Source organism: Oreochromis aureus, linkage group 9 (genome assembly GCF_013358895.1).
Source record: "Oreochromis aureus strain Israel breed Guangdong linkage group 9, ZZ_aureus, whole genome shotgun sequence".
NCBI lineage: Eukaryota > Metazoa > Chordata > Actinopteri > Cichliformes > Cichlidae > Oreochromis > Oreochromis aureus.
Genome location: NC_052950.1, coordinates 33,595,299 through 33,612,242, shown reverse-complemented (window position 1 = coordinate 33,612,242; position 16,944 = coordinate 33,595,299). Strand labels below are relative to the sequence as shown.

The 16,944-nt window shown below is 39.6% G+C and overlaps 2 protein-coding genes across 3 annotated transcripts; both read left to right on the top strand.

Annotated features, from left to right (window-relative positions):
• The first annotated feature begins 424 nt into the window (after positions 1-424).
• LOC120441695 (zinc finger protein 883-like) lies at positions 425-8,427 on the top strand. Of its 2 annotated transcripts, none has more exons than XM_039616959.1 (4): positions 425-445; positions 2,711-3,304; positions 5,880-6,476; positions 8,102-8,427. In XM_039616959.1, exons 1-4 carry the CDS (start codon positions 428-430, stop codon positions 8,198-8,200), a joined length of 1,308 nt encoding a protein of 435 aa, XP_039472893.1. In that variant the 5' UTR covers positions 425-427; the 3' UTR covers positions 8,201-8,427. The 2 variants fall into 2 exon arrangements, with proteins under 2 accessions (XP_039472893.1, XP_039472892.1); XM_039616958.1 differs by having other exon boundaries at positions 8,099-8,427.
• Positions 8,428-10,741: 2,314 nt separating this feature from the next.
• Positions 10,742-14,979, top strand: LOC120441678. The gene is made up of 2 exons (XM_039616908.1): positions 10,742-14,034; positions 14,125-14,979. Exons 1-2 carry the CDS (start codon positions 12,670-12,672, stop codon positions 14,620-14,622), a joined length of 1,863 nt encoding a protein of 620 aa, XP_039472842.1. The 5' UTR covers positions 10,742-12,669; the 3' UTR covers positions 14,623-14,979.
• Positions 14,980-16,944: the final 1,965 nt, after the last annotated feature.

Sequence of the window (16,944 nt, the reverse complement as noted above, 5' to 3'; positions counted from 1 at the left end):
GGACACCTTCTCAGGCTCTTACAGCCTTACCTGTATCATAACAAAGTGTATAAACCCCAATCCACCTTTAACATGGTCCTTCTCCCAAACCTTCAAATCTGACTTTCTGGCCCTGTCATAGTAAAGGGCTGCTTAGAATATTAGAGCCAATGTCACAAAGTTACTCCTGAAGTATAAGTGAGTGAGAGAGTTCCCTCACTTTGCAGCACAACACGTCTGACAAGATTTCTACAAGCAATCAGAGTGAAATTTGTACTTTGTGTTGTCAGATGAACATATGAGACACTTTGACTCTTCAGTGCAGTGTGGAGCCTAACAAAGATCTGTTTTGTGTCCCAGCTGATCAGCAGGAGGAGAAGAGTCTGACGGAGCAGCAGAGGAACATTTTCAGCCATCTGGACTCAGCTGAGTCACTACAGAGGAAACAATGAGCTCAACACAGAAGGTGAGGAAAATATCACAGTTTCACCAAATAATCAGTCACGTCTAAAACTCTCATACTCCCAACCTGTTATATGACTGTGTTGTATTTTATTATACATTATGTTGTTTTTTAGAGACCACACCACAGCACATGTTAAAATAAGGAAGGTTTATTCATAAAAAAATATGTATTAATCAAATAGACAAAACATTTTTTTCATCATCCCCAGAAATACATGTTCAAAGCACCACAACAGCAGCCCAATATCAGACAGAACTGTCACATGATATTAAACAGAAGCTGTCAGCTGAGCTCTGTAGAGTGGGCAATTATAATGAAGCTCTTTATTATAATTTGTAGATTCAAGCTGCTCTTCATATGTTTGGCCAGCAGATGTCACCAAAGAGGACTGTGTTGAAAAGCTTTGAGTAATGAACCTTTTTCAATACAAGCTTCAATGTTTCAGAAAGCTTCATTTGGCCATCACTGATATAAATGATGTTATAGAAATAATCAGAGGAGGCAAAAGTACATTTACTCTATACTTAAGTAGAAGTACAGATACTAGTGTTATGAAATACTTCAGTAAAAGTATTCATTCAACTTCTTTACTTAAGTAACAGTGAAAAAGTACAGGCTCTGAAATGTAATGAGAGTAAGAAAGTAAAAGTAGCTCCTTGATGAACATTTTAACCACGTTTTTATCCAAAGCTAACTGAACCTTGTGCTTTATTAATGTAATGTCAAAATAAGATTAGTAAATGAAGTACAAACTATTTATTTGTAATAAAGGTACTCTGTTTGAATCAGTTAAGTAGAAAATGAAGGAAAATAAAACATATGTGTATTTTCTGTTGCCTACACTGTAGAGGGTGACTTTGCCTCTAAACAGGAACATGAGCAGGGAAGAGGTTAAAGTGGGATTGAGCAGGTGGGAACCCTAAAATCAGCTGTAGTTGCTCAGCGTGGGGAAAAGAGTCACAGCTCACAATAATTTCTATTGAGAGCTCCAGTAGATTTTCTTAAAGTACAGGCTGTGATCAGCTGACCTGCTGCTCTCTGTGGATGTACACAACTGAATTCAACCAGATGTCAGCAGATGTTTCATGAGCTGTCCTGGCTGATTTCCATCCTCTACACTGACAGTACACTGTCTTTATATTAGACACTATACTGTTGGTATGAAGGTGGAACTCAGTGAATGAATGTCAGCATCATGAGCTTCAGTTTAAATGAATCTCTGCTACACTTGATGTAATCTAACTCTGACATGAGCACCACAGTCACAGTGCACCAGTCACACACTGTTCTTTACTTTAAATCCATCACAGTTCAGCAAACTAACCTGTTTATCCTGCACTAACCTGCAGAGGATCTTCATGCAGTCTTTAAATAACACAGTTAATCTGCCTCTGATTGTTTTGCAGCATGTTTCACAATCTGAAAAAACACAATGTCCATGTACAGACCCAATACCTGATTTCAACACATGAGGACTTGCATGTAAGCTTTAATCTGCAGTTGATCAAATCCCCACTGAGCAGTCCTTCCCTTTAAATCTAACCTCTCTTCTTCCTCTCCTGTCCTGTGTGTCTCATCTTTCTCCATCTCTGAGTGAAGTTAGCTCTCTTTCTTTTCTCTCGCTGTGATGTACAGCAGCTGGAATTTAGCCAGCAACACACTGTGAGACAAACTGCACACAAACAGTTTGTGTGTTTGCTGATGTTTGTTGATAGAAACGCTGCATTTGAAATTACCTGTTTGTTCAGGTGCTGTGCAAAAAAGAAAGAAGAACAACGTCTCACTTTGACTATGACTCACAGTTTTGCCTCTTTCATCTCTTTTTATGTTTCATACCCTGGTGATTAGTACACGATCAGGATTGTCTTTCATGTGTTATTTTTCAGGCTCAAATCAGTTTGATGCCCTTAGTGATGAAATAACTCCCCTCAAATTCCTCAAACCAAAAGTAAAAAGTCTGTTTTGAAAATGTAATGAGTAAAAAATACAGATATGTTTTATTCTTTTTTAATGTGGTGAGTAAAAGTAAGGAAAATAAGAAAAAAGATTTTAGAGTGTTTAAACAGTCATGAATTATTTTTAACACCAGGTTGGATGTAATGTGTTAGAACTACCAGCAGGTGGGGATAAGAGACCTTTAAGGTGTTTGGTGCCACACTCCACCTTCAGGTTTAAAACTAGTGTTAATGGAGGGAGTTTGAAAGTTCAGTTTGTACAACGACTGCATTTCACTCACTGCCTCTGTTTGTATCTCTGTCACTGCAGGACCAACATGGAGCAAGAAGTCAGCGCTCTCAGGAGGCCGACAAACCTCACAGAAGAAAGAGAGAGAAAACATACACCTGTGACGAGTGTGGGAAGGATTTTACTTTGAAGACTTCACTGAAGCAGCATCAGCTGATCCACACGGGAGAGAGACCGTTCAGCTGTGACTTGTGTGGAAAGACTTTTTCCTGGAAGGGTTCCCTAAAAAGACACCAACTCATCCACAGTGGAGTTAAAGCGTACAGCTGTGATCAGTGTGGCAGAGCTTTTACTCAAAGTGGCCAATTACAGAAGCATCTAGTTACCCACTCTGGAATTAAAGCATACAGCTGTGACATTTGTGGAAAAACCTTCAACCGGATAGGGAACCGAAATAGACACCTACGCATTCACACCGGACATGTGTACTGCTGTGATCAGTGTGGCAAACAGTTTATAACAGACAAACAGTTACAACGCCACATGTTTACCCACACTGAGGAGAGACCTTATAAATGTGACCTGTGTGAGAAGACTTTTAAATCTCCACATTACCTGAGAAAACACCAACAGATCCACACCAGAAAGAGACTCACCAAGCGCACTTATTGTGAGGTATGTACAGGGAGTGCAGAATTATTAGGCAAGTTGTATTTTTGAGGAATAATTTTATTATTGAACAACAACCATGTTCTCAATGAACCCAAAAAACTCATTAATATCAAAGCTGAATGTTTTTGGAAGTAGTTTTAGTTTGTTTTAGTTTTAGCTATTTTAGGGGGATATCTGTGTGTGCAGGTGACTATTACTGTGCATGATTATTAGGCAACTTAACAAAAACAAATATATACCCATTTCAATGATTTATTTTACCAGTGAAACCAATATAACATCTCCACATTCACAAATATACATTTCTGACATTCAAAAACAAACAAAAACAAATCAGCGACCAATATAGCCACCTTTCTTTGCAAGGACACTCAAAAGCCTGCCATCCATGGATTCTGTCAGTGTTTTGATCTGTTCACCATCAACATTGCGTGCAGCAGCAACCACAGCCTCCCAGACACTGTTCAGAGAGGTGTACTGTTTTCCCTCCTTGTAAATTTCACATTTGATGATGGACCACAGGTTCTCAATGGGGTTCAGATCAGGTGAACAAGGAGGCCATGTCATTAGTTTTTCTTTTTTTATACCCTTTCTTGCCAGCCACGCTGTGGAGTACTTGGATGCGTGTGATGGAGCATTGTCCTGCATGAAAATCATGTTTTTCTTGAAGGATGCAGACTTCTTCCTGTACCACTGCTTGAAGAAGGTGTCTTCCAGAAACTGGCAGTAGGACTGGGAGTTGAGCTTGACTCCATCCTCAACCCGAAAAGGCCCCACAAGCTCATCTTTGATGATACCAGCCCAAACCAGTACTCCACCTCCACCTTGCTGGCGTCTGAGTCGGACTGGAGCTCTCTGCCCTTTACCAATCCAGCCACGGGCCCATCCATCTGGCCCATCAAGACTCACTCTCATTTCATCAGTCCATAAAACCTTAGAAAAATCAGTCTTGAGATATTTCTTGGCCCAGTCTTGACGTTTCAGCTTGTGTGTCTTGTTCAGTGGTGGTCGTCTTTCAGCCTTTCTTACCTTGGCCATGTCTCTGAGTATTGCACACCTTGTGCTTTTGGGCACTCCAGTGATGTTGCAGCTCTGAAATATGGCCAAACTGGTGGCAAGTGGCATCTTGGCAGCTGCACGCTTGACTTTTCTCAGTTCATGGGCAGTTATTTTGCGCCTTGGTTTTCCACACGCTTCTTGCGACCCTGTTGACTATTTTGAATGAAAGCGCTTGATTGTTCGATGATCACGCTTCAGAAGCTTTGCAGTTTTAAGACTGCTGCATCCCTCTGCAAGATATCTCACTATTTTTGACTTTTCTGAGCCTGTCAAGTCCTTCTTTTGACCCATTTTGCCAAAGGAAAGGAAGTTGCCTAATAATTATGCACACCTGATATAGGGTGTTGATGTCATTAGACCACACCCCTTCTCATTACAGAGATGCACATCACCTAATATGCTTAATTGGTAGTAGGCTTTCGAGCCTATACAGCTTGGAGTAAGACAACATGCATGAAGAGGATGATGTGGACAAAATACTCATTTGCCTAATAATTCTGCACTCCCTGTATTTATATTTGTATCTTGTCATTTTAGCCTGACTGTTTGGAACAATTCTGTTCATTAAACTGTGTTAGCATGTTAGCAATTCTACTGCATGGAAAAGGCTGCATCTGAGGCACAGTTAATCTGCCTCAGATTGTTTTGCACCAAGTTTCAGAATCTGAAAAAACATAATGTTACATGTACAGACCCAATATCTGATTTCAACACATGAGGACTTACATGTAAGCTTTAATCTGCAGTTGATCAAATCCCACTGAGCAGTCCTTCCCTTTAAATCTAACCTCTCTTCTTCCTCTCCTGTCCTGTGTGTCTTATCTTTCTCCATCTCTGAGTGAAGTTAGCTCTCTTTCTTTTCTCTCCCTGTGATGTACAGCAGCTGGACCTTTAGCCAGCAACACACTGTGAGACAAACTGCACACAAACAGTTTGTGTGTTTGCTGATGTTTGTTGATAGAAACGCTGCATTTGAAATTACCTGTTTGTTCAGGTGCTGTGCAAAAAAGAAAAAGAACAACGTCTCACTTTAACTCCTGACTATGACTCACAGTTTTGCCTCTTTCATCTCTTTTTATGTTTCATACCCTGGTGATTAGTACACGATCAGGATTGTCTTTCATGTGTTACTTTTCAGGCTCAAATTGGTTTGATGTTTGATGCCCTTAGTGATGAAATAACTCCCCTCAAATTCCTCAAACCAAAAGTAAAAAGACTGTTTTGAAAATGTAATGAGTAGACAGTACAATGTTTTTCTTTTAAATGTGGTGAGTAAAAGTAAGGAAAACAAGGAAAATGATTTTAGAGTGTTTAAACAGTCATGAATTATTTTTAACACCAGGTTGGATGTAATGTGTTTCTACTACCAGCAGGTGGGGATAAGAGATCTTTTAAGGTGTTTGGTACCACACTCCACCTTCAGGTTTAAAACTAGTGTTAATGGAGGGAGTTTGAAGGTTCAGTTTGTTCCACGACTGCATTTCACTCACTGCCTCTGTTTGTATCTCTGTCACTGCAGGACCAACATGGAGCGAGAAGTCAGCGCTCTCAGGAGGCCGACAAACCTCACAGAAGAAAGAGAGAGAAAACATACACCTGTGACGAGTGTGGGAAGGGTTTTACTCTGAAGGCTAATCTAAAAAAACATCAGGTCATCCACACTGGAGAGAGACCGTTCAGCTGTGACTTGTGTGGAAAGACTTTTTCCTGGAAGGATGCTCTAAAAAAACACCAGCTCATCCACAGTGGAGTTAAAGCGTACAGCTGTGATCAGTGTGGCAGAGCTTTTACTCACAGTGGCAACTTACAGAAGCATCTAGTTACCCACTCTGGAATTAAGGCATACAGCTGTGACATTTGTGGAAAAACCTTCGGTCAGATAGGGAACCGAAATGCACACCTACGCATTCACACCGGACATGATGTGTACAGCTGTGATCAGTGTGGCAAACAGTTTATAACAGACAAACAGTTACAACGCCACATGTTTACCCACACTGAGGAGAGACCTTATAAATGTGATCTGTGTGAGAAGACTTTTAAATCTCCACGTCACCTGAGACAACACCAACAGATCCACACCAGAAAGAGACTCTACAAGTGCAGTTACTGTGAGGTATGTATTTATATTTTTATCTTGTCATTTTAGCCTGACTGTTTGGAACGACTCTGCTCATTAAACTGTGTTAGCATGTTAGCAATTCTACTGCATGGAAAAGCAGCTATAATAATGGTATTGTAGTATTGTAGCAGTAATATCAATGCTTATTTATAACTTTAGTAGTCTTAGACATTGGTGTTAAAAATACTAATTTAATATTATAATTGCAGTGTCATGGGGGTAGTAGTGTTATTCTTGTGTCTCAGTCAGCTGAGTGTTATAACTGCACAGTTACAGTGTTATTAATGCAGTATTAAATTAGTATTACTGCAGTGTTACATTAGTAGTTTAACACTGTGTTGGTACTAGAGCTGGGCGATATAAGATTTTTTCATATCACGATATGTTTTTTTCATTTCAGGCGATAACGATATATATCACGATATAAGCCAAATAACTATATTTGTAAGATTTAAATGTGCCGTTGCTCACAAGTAAAATGTGAAATAATCAGCAGCTTGTTTTGATTTAAATATTTATTTCCCATAATAAGTTCAACAGGTTAGATGTACTTAAGGAACATGAGACTTTTTCAGATAAATAAAGGCAAATATTGCAAACTACACAAAAGGCAGCCGCTAAAGCATTTAAGTTTCAAACTAGAACAAACAGAACAGACCACTAAATTGTCAATTCCACTTAGAAACAAAATATTAATTCTAAAAATAAATCTTAGTTTGTTTTACAGAAGAACAGACAAAATTGACTAACTTTTGTCAATATCAAATAAACTGAGAACTAAAAGGAAATTCTCAATCTCTCCTTGTTGTATAGCTTAGCTTTTCAAACAGTTACTTTAGTCTGACAAAAGCCGAATGACGAATTAGCGCTTTCAGTCAGAGACCGAGCATGCACCAGTTTATTGTATTTCCAGACTTGCTTTCAGCACATTTACAGTGCGCTACTCTGTTTTTTGTCAGACTTGAAATAGCCGAAATACCTTCACACTACGGAACGTCTATGGCTCTTCCGTTTGACAATCTCTCCGGCATTGGAACCATCATCTGTTTTCTCTTCGGTAACCTTCGGTCACGCTCTCGGTTGATTTTTCTGTAGTTGGCGCACTCATTTCCTCCATTGCCCGGGCGGAACGGCGGCTGGCTGCTTCCCAAACAAATACACGTGCAGCTTGTGCTGTACGTAACAAGTCACGTGACGTGATGCTGCGGCTGTGATTGGTTTGGCTCTGCGCTACTTAATTTGGATTGGCTGTTCTTTCTTTTTTTTTAAGAGGACAAGAGACATGAGGCCTATCGCAATAGTTTAATTTTTCTATCGAGAAAAAGTTATTTCGCAATACATATCGTTATCATTCTATCGCCCAGCTCTAGTTGGTACCCTGCAAATATTAGCAAAGAAGTACCTTAGTGTCAGTCAGATGTTGCTGTAACATGAAACAACTATTACTGTAGTATTATGGTGGTAGTATTGTAGTTATTGCAGCCCAGTAAACTGAGTTTTTTAACTGAAACAGTAAAATGTAATTGGACGTCTGCAGAGATGCTCTTTATTTCAGGCGACCTTCAGGATAAAAATGTTGAAGGACTGACTTACACTGTCTTTGTGTCTTTGTTTAGAAGCAGAGCGACACAGATGGATCCAGTTCTCAACCCTGTCATCACTGTGGTGGTGGGAAAGTGACCTTTGTGGAAAAACTTTCAGTCGAAAAGACAGCCTAAAAAGACATCAATGTAAACACACTGGAGACAAACTGAAAAACTGCAAAGAATGTGGGAGAAGCTTCCCCACAATAACGGATAAAAACGGGGTTAAAAAGTACGTCTGTGATCAGTGTGGGTCATCTTTCATTACTGCAAGTAGGCTTAAAACACACAAACGAGTCCACACAGGAGAGAAACCATACAAGTGCAGACACTGTGACAAAAGCTTCTCACAATCAGGTCATCAAAACAAGCATGAACGTACACACATGGAAGGAAACTATAGCTGTGACCCGGGGTCCGTTCTTCGTACCTCGCTTACTACATCCAAGATCAAATGACACATCCAAGATCAAATCATCGCGCTAACTTTGAGCTCGCTAATCCGGTTCTCCGAACACACCTGTTGTTGACGATTAGTATAGCTGGATGAAGTAATGTGAGATCACTGGGTGGCTTAAAAGGGGCTACGCATCGATAGTAGAAACATTGATCGGCAACCCTGTGATTGGTCGGCGAAGATGTCGAAGGAGTGCGCACAGTATTTCACGGCAGCAGAGCAAGAACTCTTGATTGAGGGATATCAGGAGTTTCAGAGTTTAATTAAAACGCAGGGGAACACTGCAAAGGCTGCAAAAGCAAGGAGAGAGGGCTGGCAGAAAGTTGCTGACAAATTAAACTCGTAAGTGATCCATGATATTACATTATATCATGTGATATTATATTATACCACATTATATTATATTACATCATATCCTCTTTCACATTAGAGCCACAACAGGACCCACTAGAACATGGGAACAAGTAAAAGTGAAATATAAGAATATTCCACAGAATGGTAATATTTATCACTTATATTGCTTTTAGTCTATGACAAGAGACCCTGGAATAATCTGTTTGTTCGTTTATAACAGCAACCAAGAAAAGGGCAGAGCAAATAAAGACAGGTGGTGGTCCTGCACCCCCTCGTCACACCCCTTTTTGTACTGTGACATTTATTGACATTGTGGGGTTTTTTGTGTGTCGTTTGACATAATACTCCATCACTTTTACCTGTTCCCATGCAAGGGTGACTGAAGCATGCACAGTAAGTCGGGAGTAAGTATATACAGTACAGTAAGTATGTATGTATGTATATGTATGTATATATATATATATATATATATATATATATATATATATATATATATATATATATATATATATATATATATATATATATATATATATATATATATATATATATATATATATATATATATATATATATATATATATATATATATATATATATATATATATATATATATATATATATATATATATATATATATATATATATATATATATATATATATATATATATATATATATATATATATATATATATATATATATATATATATATATATATATATATATATATATATATATATATATATATATATATATATATATATATATATATATATATATATATATATATATATATATATATATATATATATATATATATATATATATATATATATATATATATATATATATATATATATATATGTATATATGTGTATATGTGTATGTATATATATATATATATATATATATATATGTATATATATATATATATATATATATATGTATATATATATATATATATATATATATATATATATGTATATATATATATATATATGTATGTATGTATGTGTGTATATGTGTATGTGTGTATGTATGTGTGTATGTGTGTGTGTGTGTGTGTGTGTGTGTGTGTGTGTATATATATATATATATATGTATATACATACATATATATATATATATGTATATATATATATATATATATATATATATATATATATATATTTATTTCTGTAAACTCTCCTTATCAATCTTGCACCTTCCTTGCTCACGTACAAACGGACAGGACATGGCTGCGACAGACTTCCCAAATCCACCTTCGCTTTTATAGTCGTGGTCTCTCATCTTGATTGCACGTAGTAATTTACTATTACTACTCTAAAATATGAATTACATCTGACATGATCTACTACATGTAATAGAATGATTAATAGTACATTTCCCTTTTTTAGGAAATGACCTGTATGTATCTGTATGAAATCAATAAAAGAATCAAATGCTGCATTATCTTTAGTTACATTGATAATATTTATTTATGGTAAAACAGTGGCGAAATATCGCTCTTGCTTTCATATAACTGCAGCGGACATACCTGAGTGGCAGCGATCTAATCCTGTTTACATAAAGTAAGCCTGCTCCCGAGCAGGTTTACGCTTACGGATCTGTTGCTATGACAGCAAGTCCCAGATGAGCTTCGGAGAACCGAACGATCCAAGATCACGCGAAATCGTCAACATTCAAATCCGGCTAACTTACTTAGCGAGGTACGAAGAACGGGCCCCAGTGTGACAAGAGCTTCAGGAATCTCAGTTCATACTTCAAACACAAACGATCCCACGTTACTAATAAACTGTTTCACTGTTACCAATGTGCCAAAACATTCACTAAGTTATCTGCTCTGTGCAAACATCAGCGTGATCACTCAGGACTGAAATCACTCCCATCACTGGATCACAGTGAATCTGAAGAGATCGAAAGATCCTCTTCTGGTTTCAGGGTCAGACTTAAAACCCTTGGGATCAGGCTCCACAGAGTTCAGATTGAATCTCCTGTAAAGATCTGATGAGGCAACTATAAATGAAAATGGTTCTCTAGTCTCATTTTAAGCTTTCTAAACTGTTCTGCTTCAGAGTTCATGTCGAGTGGTTCGCTTTGTTCCAGCAGTTGGATGAAGAAGTTTGAGCTGTGATTTCATTTCCTGTATTTCAGAGTAAAGACTGAAGTGACAAATGGAAACATGTTTACAGTCAGATTCAGATGAACTGTGTTCAGTGGCACAGATGGAGGTTTGTCAGAGGAGGAGACTTGGCTGTTCTCCACTCACACTGAACAGGGTTCCTGCAGCTTATTAAAAATCTGACCTGAAAGTTATTAAAAATTTCCTTGTAACACTGAGTTACAGTAGGGGGGCTGCTCCGTAATCCAGTTCAATAACACATCTCCTGAGATTAAACATAAGCTTATTTAATAACGTGGATCTCTTTTTGTCCAGATTTTTATTCAGAGGTAGCATCTGTGGTAAGAATTGACCCAGATCTTTACAGATCTTAGACTTTAGTGTCAAGTTCATTTTCTTGTTGATGCAGAGCCAGAATTTAGATATTTTTAGACAATCCCATAAAAGATGCATGTAAGTGCCATCTGCTGTTTTATATTTGAGAAAAAACGTTGGAAGGTCTTTAAAATCTTTTATTTTTTCTGAAACTTGCTGTAGGTATTAAAACTTATGATTTTGTGTTTAAGATGTCGAAACAATTAATTTTGGGAATTCATTTTTTAAAGTTGTTGTTTCATTTGCTCAGAGTTCATCAACGTTTTCATCATACAAGGTGGGATGGATCCATGCTTTTATGCTGTTTAAGACAAATTCTGAAAGAACGCAGAGATTGAGACCCATTAGACCAGGCAGCATTTTTCAGTCTTCTATTGTCCTGAGCTGTGGCCTCAGTTTCACTGGAAGTTGAACCCAAATACCGTCTTCAGCTCTGGACTGGTCCATGGACCCGCCTGTCCTCCAAGAACACAGGTACACTTCCTGGACAGGGAGGAACGCTGGTTTGAAACCAGAGTCAAGGAGGCCATTTACGTCAAAAGGGAAAGACTCTGAATCGAGGGGTCCTAAGGGTACATTTATTTCCTTTGTAACGTCCATTTAAATTTCCATTTAAACATAGACAACAAGTAAGTAGACTAAGCACAGTAGGAAATGGTTTGCCCCTTCTCATCAGCAACACCTGGACAGAACTCTGCCATAACCAGTACATAAAATGAAATACAACCCTCTAGTGGTGATAAAGACAGGGAAATAAGAAAAATGGCTCCTACACACCAGATCCTAATTACATGAGGCAGAGAACATAGCAATTATTGAACTTAAAGGTGCCATGATGAATTCGGCTTTATTATGTGATAAGAACAAGTAGTCTGATATCCTGTAATCATGATGACGCTAAGTTTTAAGATAAAATAAATAAAATAAGTTTTTGTACAAAGTATCGTATCGGTTTAGTATCGTCGATACCACCCTGAATTTTACTTGGTATTGGATCAGAAAGGAAATCAGTGGTATCCAGTGTTGGGTGTAATGCGTTACTGTATTTAAATTACTTTTCCACTGAAAAAGTAGAGTAACTAATTACTGTTCATTTTTAGGTATTTTAAATACAGTTACTTACAATGTACTTGCGTTACATTGTAAAATAACTAAGCTCGCTGAAAATCATTATTTAATTTCAATAATTTATCTTCTAAAGGTAAAAATAAACTCTGCCGCTTTAACATCGCTGTAGTGCAGCTGTACGTCATTTCGCGCCAGTTTGCTGCATAGTCGTATTCTACAGCGGAAGATGTCGGACTCGGCTGAAGCGAGGGCCTGTTTTATGAAATGGAAATATTCCCGTCACTTCACTTTTCTAAAACAAGCAGACAAGAACATTACGGTAATACGTAAGCTATGTCCTGGGGAGAAAAAATTATCGGCCGCTGTCAATAGCACGAGTAATCTACTGAAGCACCTGACACGGCAGCACAGACAAAGCCTTCTGAGTGAGCCATCTTCATCATCCACGGATAACACCGCGGCAACTCCTGCTAAGCAGACGAAACTTGATTTCACTTCAGCAACACAGAAAGTGTCTGAAGGTGAGCTTAAGAAAATGATTGCAGGCTACGTTGTGGAAGAGATGCTACCGCTGCGTACTGTAGAGTCTCTGTCTTTTAGGTGCATATTAAACAAAATACCTGTGTGTGGCAAAAAAGCAGCACTGCATGATCGAAAAATGTTTTCTGCTTACTTAGATAAGTGTTATGCTGACATGGAAATGGAGCTTAAAGAGACATTCGAGAGTTTGGAATATATTTCCACGACTGCTGACATTTGGACCAGCCATAACAAAAGTTTTCTCGGAATGACGGCACACTGGATTGATCCTTCTACTTTTGTACGAGGACATGCAGCGCTAGCATGTAAAAGAGTTCGAGGGAGACACACACATGATGTCATCGGCAATGAAATCGAGCAAGTACATTCGGCTTATGGACTGAACTCTAAAGTGACAACCACCGTGACAGACAACAGGTCCAATTTTATCAAAGCTTTTAGAATGTTCCAAAAATCAGACTCTGATGAGGAATTGGAAGAAGATGACGAGGTGACATTTATTGATGTTGAGCAGACCCTCTCCACAAAATCTGAAGGACAGTTTTCTCTCCCTCCACACTTAAGGTGTGCATCACACACACTGAACTTAATTTTTCATGATGTTGAGAAATGGCTTCAAGCAAATGAGGCAAAATTCATCTACAGAAGTGCAACTTCAAAGTGTTCTGCAATGTGGACAAAAGCAAACCGTTCTTCTGTTGCTTCAGAGTTGGTAGATAATTTTTTCATGAAAAAACTCATAGTACCTGTTTCAACACGATGGAATTCATTTCACCACGCTCTGTCCAGGATCACTGACATTCCCCTTGCTGAATTAAATACTGTCTGCACTCAGTTTGGAATCAAATGCTTCACTGATCGGGAGTATCTGTTCCTAAAGGAGTATTGTATCGTGTTGAAGCCACTCACTGTTGCACTAGACATATTGCAAGGAGAAGAGAACTGCTATTTTGGAATCCTTCTTCCAACTCTGGAGATTCTAATATCCAGGACGCTGGCACTGCAGGACGAGCTTAAGCTGACAGCATCCCTCCCTGATATCATTGTTAAGGTAATCTATATATAGCCTTACCCTAAAATAAATTTTTGTTTTATTTATCATGCTCTTATGTGAAGTGTCTGATGTATTTTTTTCTCATAGGCGATCAAGGTGCGCTTTTCCTCAATGATGGACAATAAAGAAGCTCTCCTGGCTGCAGTCACTTTGCCTAAATTTAAGTTACGCTGGATCAGAGAAGAAGAGAAAAAAGACATGGTTAGGGCAATGCTTACTACAGAGTGCCGTGGGTTGTCTCTTGAAGACCAACAACCTGCTCAAGATCACAAGAACCCTGCTAACTCCACTGATGACTTTTTTTCATTTGAGGAGGACGACTGTACCTACTCTGCTGAAACAGAGGTGATGGAATATTTGAAATATGCTGGGTCTGAGCTGGGTGTTCTTAGCCAGTTTCCCAGGATTAAGGCCATTTCACTGAGGTACAACACAGCCACACCATCAAGCGCACCAGTCGAAAGGCCTTTTAGCCTCGGCAATCTTGTGCTTACACCCAGAAGGAACAGACTGTCAAGTGAACGCTTTGAGAGACTTACATTAATGAGATACAACAACTTTTTCAAAAACAACACAGCTAAGTAGTACAAAAAATGTTTCGGAAAACATGAGTGCATACAGCATGCAGGAAATATGGTGCTCATTGGTTTGAGGAAGTTTCACAGGAATTCTGTTTGTTAACCAAAGTTCAGAGTTAACTTCACTTTGTTGAATGACATGATTACATACATTATGTATGAATATGTTACTCATTGCTTTGAAAATGTAAAAATTTTAATGTTTACTGCGTGAAATATGTTTAACATGTCTTAAGTTAAGCTTTTTTGTTATTCAGATATGTTTTTTTTTTGTTTGTTTGTTTTTTTTTAACCTGTCCCGTTTGGTTCTTTTGCCATCAAAATTATTATCTAAAGGCGAAGAAAGATGCCCAACGGATTTACTTTACCAAATTGACCATCCCAGCCTTGCCGTCAGTAGCGGTTTTAGATACGGGCGACACGGGCGATTGCCCGGGGCGGCATCACGGGCATCGGCAAAAAAAAATTAAAAAAAATGCTCGTACTCATGCTGCCCCGACATCAGCCAGCGCATATTGGGAATGTCGTAGGCACCGATCGGTTTTCTATCGCCCATTTGCTGGGCGTCAGGGCGCCCTCCGTTTGCGAGGTGCGCCTGCTGCTTGCGGCACAGGAAGGAGAGGGCGGGGCGGCGGGGGATTCTCTGGCTGGCTGGAGCAGCATCTAATAACCAACTCGCAAAATAAAACAAAATAAAAACAAACCAACAAACACGAAAACACCAGACATTATGATACAGACTTATAATTTGCACCGATGTTTTTTCAAAATTCTATACACGAAAAGTGAGCGCGAGAGCCCTCGGTGCGCCTGCTCGCTGCTGAGGTCAAAGTAAACTTTATTGTCATCTCCGCTATATACAGTCCAGTATATAGAGAGACGAGACGACGAGGCTCCAGTTACAGCAGTGCAAGTAAATGAACAATAAATATCAGAAGAGAAAGAAAATAAATACACACTTTAGGACTAGGGGTAAAGGGATCAATAACAATTTAAAATTTACAGTTTGATGATTTAAAGTCTCACACACAACCTGTTGAAAGGGGAGGGGCCGGAGTGTTAGCCCAGGGCGCCAAACAGGCTAGGACCGCCACTGCTTGCCGTAATGGTCCATTTGATTCACCTTTTATTGTTTATTTTATTTTCATTTGCTGAATACGGGACAGACTTGACTGGGAGAAAGAAAGGGGAAAAAGAAAGAGGGAAAGAAAAACAGCTGAGAAGAGGGACGGGGAAAAAGGGGCAAAAAAAAAAAACCCAACAGACTAAGCAGACAAAAAATACATATATCGATCACCTGGATCACCTGTTGAGAAAGAAGAAAGAAAGCAAGCAGAAGAAAACGAGAGTAATAAACAACATCACAATGATCTAAGGGAATATGACAGTAAATACTAAATATTAAACATTATTGTGCAGCACGTAAGATCGACAGCGCACAGTGTGCTTTGAAGTAAGAGCCAAAAAGGGTGTAGTTTGTGTGTGTGATCACCTGTGTGTACACCTGTGAGCATGGACGCGCTTGTTTTTTTGTTGTTTTTAAAAGGTTCCTTCATGTAATGATCTGCTAGAGGGTGTGGGGAGCCATAGCGCCGTCCTCCAGGGCATGAAGCAGGTATGGAGGAGATCAAAACTCCAGACATCCAGAGGCCCCCAGAACACAAGAGACCAAGGAAGACCAACAGAGGGCAGCAGCACCACTATCCCAGAAAGAGCTGAGGAGAGACCCAGATGAGGGGTCACTCAGCAGCCGCGGGAGCAGAAGCCAGGGGGTTGCAGTGGCGTGCCCGTGAGCTCCGCCGGCAGCCAGCTGTGCCTGAGTGACCGAGCCCGGGCCGAGGCCGAGGCACCCCACCTCCGGTGGCCCGAGCGAGCCCCAGGCTCCAGGTCCCGATAAGCAGCCGCCAAGGAGTGAGCCAGTGTGTACCTGGGCGCCCACCCCCGGACACAAAGAACCACCAACGCACCGATGTCTGAGGGCGTCCGCCACCGGCAGGGGAAGTGGTGGGGGGGGGATGGGCCTCCATACCTTGGAGGGCCTGAGATGTCCCCAGAGAGGTGGCGTCTGATACCCAACCTGACATATAGACACAGACATACAGGCACACACAGATACAAACATCCATTCCCACCCTCATGCTCTCATAAGCAATTACTCCACACTCAACCAACGTGGAGACAGACATAAAGAGACGCTGTACACACAATCACTCTCCCCAAGCGTACTCTAAGAACCGGGTCTAGGTACCCTTGCCCCTGGAGGGGGAAACAGCACCCAGACCCAGGTGGTGTTATCCTTTTTCCTGCGGTGGGGAGAAGCAGACTGCCC

What these genes read in the sequence shown, in the direction of transcription:
- LOC120441695 (XM_039616958.1), top strand. An exon ending in CCAAGCGCACTTATTGTGAG is followed by an intron (nt 3,305 to 5,879) that starts GTATGTACAGGG and finishes CTGTCACTGCAG; the next exon opens with GACCAACATGGAGCGAGAAG. An exon ending in ACAAGTGCAGTTACTGTGAG is followed by an intron (nt 6,477 to 8,098) that starts GTATGTATTTAT and finishes GTCTTTGTTTAG; the next exon opens with AAGCAGAGCGACACAGATGG.
- LOC120441678 (XM_039616908.1), top strand. Translation starts at nt 12,670, where the DNA reads ATGTCGGACTCGGCTGAAGCGAGGGCCTGTTTTATGAAATGGAAATAT. An exon ending in TCCCTGATATCATTGTTAAG is followed by an intron (nt 14,035 to 14,124) that starts GTAATCTATATA and finishes TTTTTCTCATAG; the next exon opens with GCGATCAAGGTGCGCTTTTC.